The sequence below is a fragment of the Neodiprion fabricii genome, chromosome 5 (assembly GCF_021155785.1).
Source record: "Neodiprion fabricii isolate iyNeoFabr1 chromosome 5, iyNeoFabr1.1, whole genome shotgun sequence".
In the NCBI taxonomy this organism is placed as follows: Eukaryota; Metazoa; Arthropoda; class Insecta; order Hymenoptera; family Diprionidae; genus Neodiprion; species Neodiprion fabricii.
This window is the reverse complement of record NC_060243.1, coordinates 35430859-35438688: the sequence shown is the minus strand read 5'-3', so window position 1 is coordinate 35438688 and position 7830 is coordinate 35430859. Positions and strand designations below refer to the sequence as shown.

The 7830-nt window shown below is 38.4% G+C and overlaps 1 protein-coding gene across 1 annotated transcript; it reads right to left on the bottom strand.

Annotated features, from left to right (window-relative positions):
* Positions 1-4506: 4506 nt before the first annotated feature.
* Positions 4507-7818, bottom strand: LOC124183265 (RNA-binding protein squid-like). The gene has a single exon (XM_046571546.1). It carries the CDS (start codon positions 7507-7509, stop codon positions 6619-6621), a length of 891 nt encoding a protein of 296 aa, XP_046427502.1. The 5' UTR covers positions 7510-7818; the 3' UTR covers positions 4507-6618.
* Between the last annotated feature and the right edge of the window lie 12 nt (positions 7819-7830).

Here is a 7830-nt window from a genome sequence, read left to right as displayed (position 1 = left end):
AACTTACTATCAAACACCAACAATTACAAAAAAAAATCAAGTTATTTGGGTGTGAATAAGGGGCTAACACCTGTATTCATAGTCCTTCCTTGAGAAAAAGGATTCCTTGTTATCATTTTACGTTTCATGAACAAGGAATCCTTGTTCCTCAAGGAAGGACTATGAATACGGGTGTATGTATATGGAGCTGCTCTTGTCATGGCCATTACGTGAACTTGCAACAGAACGTATGTATGTATGTATGTAACCATACCTAGGCATGGCTCCATAGGAAATGCGTATCTCGTTAATAAAAGGCTAGGTTTACATGAACGCGGAGACGCGGTCGGACAATAACCGATGAAAATGCTTGAAATAGTGTTCCCTGAATTCTAAGCATTTAGATTGGTGATCGCTTGACCGTACTCCATGCCGCTACGCCTGCGTGAATCCAGGGAACCAGGGTAAAGATCAGTACAAGTTTACCTCTACACTTGCATTAACGCTTTCTCCACCTCGCAGCTACTCCCTAGTCTTTTGATTGTGCAACAGAGAGAGGACTTCAGCAGCACTAGCTCTGTCTTTCGGCCGCTGCTTCAGTAGGCCCGTAAAGCTGCTCCGTGTGCGTTCCTAGAGGCATTAGAGGCCGTTCAAAGGAAGAAGAAAAGTTTTTTTCTTATTAAAAACTACTAGTTTTGAAACACTCGCTCGCTAAAGCTCGCTCGGATTCGGATGCCTAGTGTAACTGGTTTTTGTGTTCGTGCGCTCGCTTACTCTTTGTCAGTGTTTTACCAGATGACATAGTTGTAGGGGAGACTGGGGCTCGATGACTCCCCAAAAAATTCTGGTATTTGCTTCATAGCATACAGAATGAACAATGTCTTTGTGGATGTGACGCAAACCGAATCTGCCCGTAAGATTTTTTCTATATAATGCTACAGACCACGTTTACACATGCATGTAAGTATAACGTATTGTGATTTTACAACAATAAATTTCGTCAAAAAATAACACAGAACAATCAGCTAAGTGCTAAAAGATTTGAAACACTACGCACGGCAATTTTAACTCTAATTGAACGACGTTATCGTCATGTATTCTTACGTATACAATGCCAACCACTCACCAATTGCAATTTGTTGATCCTGGTCGTTCGGTTTTTTTCGGAATCAAAATGTTATCTGAAGCATGCATATTGGTTTTATAATACAAAACATGACATTTTCAATAATCAAACTTGTAAACTTGAAAATTGTTCTGGAAGGTCAAGTCATCAGGTGGAGGACATTGACAGCCAGAACTACAAAACATTAGTCCTGGAAGTCAAAAGTCACCAGGTCAAGTACCTGGACAGCCAAAACTACGGAGCGCTTGTTCTGGAAGTCAAGACCCACCAGGTGGAGGACCTGGACAGCCAAATTTACGGAAAATCAGTCCTGAAGGTCGAAAGTCACCAGGTCAAGAACTTGGACAGCCAGAACTACGGAGCGCTTGTTCTGGAAGTCGAGATTCAGCAGGTAGTAGATTTGAAGCGCAGAAACTACGGAGCGCCTGTCCCTGAGGTCGAGTTTCACCAGGTAGCGAACCTGCAGCGTAGAAACTACGGAGCGTTTGTCCTGGAACTCGAGTTGCACCAGGAAGCGGACCCGGAGCGCAGGATCCATGAGGTAGAGAACTGGGTACTCGAAATCTACGGAGCGCGATTCTAATACGTCCTTTCTACTGCGCTGTTGTTTCTAGACTGAGGAATTCGGCTAGCTAATTTTTATCGTCGATGATTATTACAGATCGATGACGTCAATGAGACAAAAAAAATTTGGATGACGTCACTTTCTGAATATTCGAACATCCGAATATCCAAACTTTCGTTTCGAACTTTAATACTATGTATGATGTATGATATGATGTATGATGATTGTCGATTCAGCCGGAATCTGAAGAAAATTCAAAGATCTCGAACGATATTTCATGACTGATAGCCAAATCTTTGGAAATGACCTGTGAAATTGGAACAACAGATTACAAAAAAACAACCAATTTTGTGGTTTCTGACAAAATATGCACCAATTAGATAGCGTCTACAATTTTCAAACGCACTTATTTGACAAGCTGATGGTCCTAAATATTAAAAATAAAAACATATTATGTAAATCAAAGTTCCTAATATTTTTGTACTTACAGTTCAGATTGTAGGATATAAATTTGTCTGTGTTACCTCGTTTGGTAATTATCATTATATATTTCTAATAAAATTTACTATGTTGTAAAGCGAAAAAATGAAATGTTTTATGTATGCTTGTATTTATTGTTTCAATACCGTTAAACATCACTCTTAAAAATGAGATATATGAAGAATTATTGTGATGTAATCTAAAAATAAATGAGAAATCCAAAGAATTGTTTTGGTGCCACTTAAAGAAATATTCGTCGCCAATGCTGCCGCAGTCCACTCTATAAGTCGTTTAATAAGAGTTTAGCCGAAAATCCATCAATACAACATAATATAATCAATGAAATCGTTTGCAGTCGTCTGTAGACGATTGTAATGCAGTTAGAATTGTTTCACAGTGAACCGATTTTGAAAAATAAAGTAATAAAATATTCTACATGTATTTAACCGACAATCATGTATAAATGTCAATATTTTCAATATATCCCGTCACATATCGATAGAGAATCATTTGTAGGGCAATAATTTCTCGTTGCAATTGTTTGATAGCTAATCTCTTCATCTGATTCATTAAAACGCTAGTGCTATTCGCACGGATATGTGCGTGTATTAAAGACACGCTACAGTTTCATCAAATTTTCGCGTGACTGTACACCACGGTCTTATAGACAGGTCTGGGCACTCCAAGCCCCTTCCTATATAACGCAGCGTGATCGTCTTGAAGCCTGTGTTTCTCAATTGGTGCACCAGAGACCGGAGCGCTGCAATCTCCGACGCCGGTGTATGCGTACTAAGTAGGCCTCTCCCTCACTAGCGCTAGCGGCGAAAATTCACAACATTGGCGTCATTTTCGAGCACGGTGTTACAGCCGGAGTGCCCCGACCTGTCTATAAGACCGTGCTGTACACTCATCGCTAGTCACGTGAAATTTTCGAGTGATTTTAACGTTACATCACATCCCGTAATAAGTAGATCAAACTTATTTTAACCTTTAGGCTGTGACAGCCACCATCCGCGATGAACGTTACATCAGTCACGCGAAAATTTGACGCGACTCTAACGTGTTTCTATTACAGGCACGTACCCGAGCGAATGGCAACAGCGTTTTAGTAGAGGTTTTAAATAAATCAAAAGAAGGTGTCAACTCTGAAATAAGTGAAACAATAAATTATTGCCTCACAAACGATTCTGTATCGATATGTGACGGGGTTTATTGCAAATATTGAACCAATTATGTATAATTGTCGGCTAAATACATGTAAAACTTTTTATAATTTTATTTTTTACAAATCTGTTCACTATAAAACAATTCTAACTGCACTTCAATCATATACAGACGAAGTGCGCACAATTCCATTAATAAGATTAGATTAGGTTCACGGTTCGGCGGCTAAACTTACATACATTAATGCCGAGGGCAGCTCCCTGCAACTCTGTGTTTCAGAAAACGAGTCTATGTTGTCACACTCGGTAGAGAGCGTTAGTAGTACAGTTGCGCGGTTTGCGCGATTACCTTTACGGCCTTTACAGAGTGCAACCCGTGCAACTGCACTACTAGCGCCTTCAATAAGAACTAAAATTATGTGACATACTAGGTTACTCTTTTTACTTTATCGCTCGATCTAGTTGCAGGGGGCTGGCCGAGGGCTAACCAGTGGCTAACTCCTATACCTTGCCTACTCTATTTACAATATCGCTATGGTCGATACAGTTTGCGAGTTGTGTCGAAACAAGACGCAGAGTTGCCAACTTTTGAGGTGAATTTTAGGTTACTCTACAGATCCCGCAGACCTACACCTATTTTACTACTTCGATATTTAAACCTGAAGCATTACATTTCCTTTCTAGTAATTGTATCTTCTTCATTCCAAAACAACTCAGTAAATTTTAGGTTATGAACATTTGTCGAATGTATTTCCTGACAGTTATTACATTATTCAAGCATCTATATTTCAAAAGTTGTTAGTGCTTGAGTTTTATTAGTTCAAATTCATGAATATTTGTTTTTTAATACATCCGAACGATGTTAATAAATGGATATCAGCACGATTAACCTCAGTTGCACCTTTGAAACCAAATTTAATTCATTATCTTTGGTTTCAATTTTTTTATACAATCGATAACCCATCCTCGAATCACACAGTTCAACACAGAAAGGTAGCGTAGGTTGTATTCAATAGAAGGCTCTAATAATATTGTCGTCTGTCATGAAGGTATAAGTAGTTGAAATAAAGTATAAACTTAATACAGTACAAAATACCCGTAATTGTAGCATATACTGGACCGACATGGCTAAAATAAAGATATACCACATAATTTATACAGCTGATATAATAATATGCTCTACAATTGCACTATTCACGTTTCAAACAATCTGTATTTTATTTTGTTATAATTAAAATATACATTGTGTCATGGTGAAACAAGCGAAATAGTAACTAATAGTAACAAAATATTTGCATCATTTTCATTTCTTTCGACACGCATCTCTTCGCTACAATTATTATTATTATTTTATTATTTCTCTCCGTTTGATATATAATTTTTTTTTCAATGAATTTACATCACACTTCAAGAATACGGTATACATAGTATACATGATTAATTTCAAAAGCATAACTTGACTTGGAATATTTTAGAATGAAACACCTGTATTCCATGGTTCGCGTCTAACGCGACTTTAGTAATTTCATGTTCAATCCAAGTCAAATGTATTGTTGCTTTTGTATTACACAAAGCAACCATTTTACGAGAATTAAAGCTTTGTCAGCCTTACAAACTTATGACAAACTTTCAATATATAATTTGAATGAAGTTTGTATCTTTTTTTCTTCTCCTTTTTATCAATGTTCACATCATTCCCTTTACACTACCAGACCCAACGATCATACATTGCTTAATCATCATAATGCAGTTTTGTGGTATTTGATTGCATTTTTGGTATGATTTTATGTGAAAATATGTTACGTTCACTTGACGCCACTACCGTCTACTTACATATGATATATTACCGTGTAATACCACTGGTAGTATTTTAACATGACTGGCAATTATAAATGCCGGGGGGACGAATCAAAGGTCTTACTTCGAAGCTCAATGTAATAATTCATGATTTATATCATGAGTTTTTTGCAAAAAATAAAAAAAAAATTCAATATTTTGTTCTTATGTCGTATGCTAAGTCGCGCTGTAGCCGATGACGAAACGAAAATTCAATTTTCTTCATTTTAAGACAATTGCGCAAAGTTTATGAATTACATACAGAGAGAGTGAACGAGAGAAAGAGAAATATTCGTAAATGAGTATTAATCTATATTTCATGGTCATATGTGCTCGTAATACAGGCACACCTTGTACTTATAACAAGAAATGAATTAAGTAACTCATTCTCATTGCATCACTTTGTGTGTGCACACTTCACATTCTTTCCACAAATTCTCAGGTATGCATAAGCATCCAGAAGCATCAAGATAGAGATTTATATTCACAATAGAAAATCGATTTTTCTTTATCTCTCATTGTGGTATCGGATATGGTGAATCAAATTCATTTTTTAACATAACTCTACAACTTTATTTGGGAGTTGCTATTTTTTTATACCATGATATTTTAAATTATATACTGTCTTTTGTTAATGCCTATACAAGGAGCTTAATTGGCAGGTGAGATAATCCAGTTACTTCCCCTTCCCTATCTTGCCTTGTTTTTTTTTTTTTTTTTTTTTTTTTTATGCTGAATTTTTTACATAACTTTTGTTATATAAATAAGTATATTTCTTTCGAAATATTTTAATTTTACACCCTAGCACCTAATTGTTACATAAACTAATTATACAAGTTACATTGCAGTGTTCAACTAATTTTTCAGTTAATATTATTCATTCTACGAGTTAGAAACTGTGCTTTTAAGGGGTTGTTTTGGCCTGTAATAGGTAGCTTCATATTCTCAGGTGAAGAGTTTTAAGGGCATGAGTAAAGTGACATCAACATGTGGTTCGTGCGTTTTTACCATGGCATTGAATTATTGTTAGTTGATTGTAAACGATTTTATCTCAATGGTTTCTTTTTCCAAATTAAATCAAATTATACCTTAAAAAATTATCATATACTGTGATCTTTTGCACAGAATGTTTGGTCGTTATGGTAGACAGTACAGCTTGGCTCATTTAATGGATAAGTGAATGAAAAGAACTCTGTGATAATCAGTTCCTTTAGGTGGATCGATTGGGTATAGAAGTAGACGCTGTCCATTGCATAGGAACGAGGATAGGTGTGTGGCAAGGGATAAATAAGAAGTTGGCAAGGTTCTCCTAAAGAAGAAGGGAACCATCGCATCAATCTCTTGGGAGAAAACAATCCAACCCTACTCACTTTTGAGAGTATACTCTTATATCAATTAATATTTATAGGACATCTGATGTTGCCTTTGCCCTGCAGTTCAGCTGACTTCTCATATGTTTCCTGTTATGCCTAATAAGGCTGGTGTCTCTGGAACTGCCGCGGCCCTTGCCCATTGCCTCGCGGCTTAGCCTGTGTCGAATAGCCAGCATTCTCATAGCCCTCATAACCAGTGTAGTCATAGGCGGCGTAGGAATCGTCGTATCCGCCCTGGTATCCATTAGCGTACTCTGGTATATAACCATAACCACCGCCATAATAGCCGTATCCCTGATTACCCCAAAACCCTTGTCGGCTAGCCTCGGGATTGACCTTGACTTTTTTTACATCTACCTCCTTTCCATTAATTATCTGCTTCGGTGTTTTTAGTAATTTATAAACAACTTCCCGCGAATCAAATGTCACAAAGCAGAAGCCCTTGCGCTGGTTCTTAAGCTTGTCGAAAGGTGCCTGAAGTTCAACGATTGTACCGTATTGCCCAAAGTACGTCTTTATGTCATCGTCAGTTATTTCTGGGGTAAGACCACCGACAAATATCTTGCCATGCTGAGCTTTTTTGCTGACCCGCTTGGGGTCAACTTTTCGCTTATTGATGTAGTGTTCACCAGATGTAAGAAGTTTGTCAATTGTTTTGGGATTGGTGAATACCATGAATGCGAAGCCACGTGATACACCGGTGTACGGATCTATCTTCACAGATATGCTCTCAATCTCGCCGAACTTACCGAAATGATCACGGAGCTCCTTGTCGGTCGTGTGACGCGACAGGCCGCCGACGAAAAGCTTTCGTTCGTCGTCACGTCCCGGTATACCGGCGGTCGCCTGTTGACCTTGCTGGTGCTGGACAACGCCACCGATCGCGTTCGAACCGAGACCACCTCCACCACCGGGTATCATCGTCGTCGTCGGCGTCGTTTCCTCTTCCTCGTTATTCTCGTTCTGATAATACTCGACGGCGGCCATTCTGTCCTTTCCAACTTTGTCACGGTAGCTGTCCGGAGTTGTTCCAAGCTCTTCTCCTTTTCACGCAACTCGGCCGATTCTCGTTATATGGAACCTCGGCGATTTTACCCACGCGAATACACAATATGCGGTGATGTTTTCACGAGTTGTGAATGTACAATATAAGACGCCGGCCGATCTGCCGTAGAAACAGGAGACCGGTTTGCTTCTTCGTTTCTTTGGCGATGACTATTTATAATGGGAAAGATTAACTCGGTGCCAGTTTAACTAACGAAAGTGCGAGACACCGTACACCGTGGTACGAACAGTGAAAAAACGGGT

What these genes read in the sequence shown, in the direction of transcription:
- LOC124183265 (XM_046571546.1), bottom strand. Translation starts at nt 7,509, where the DNA reads ATGGCCGCCGTCGAGTATTATCAGAACGAGAATAACGAGGAAGAGGAA.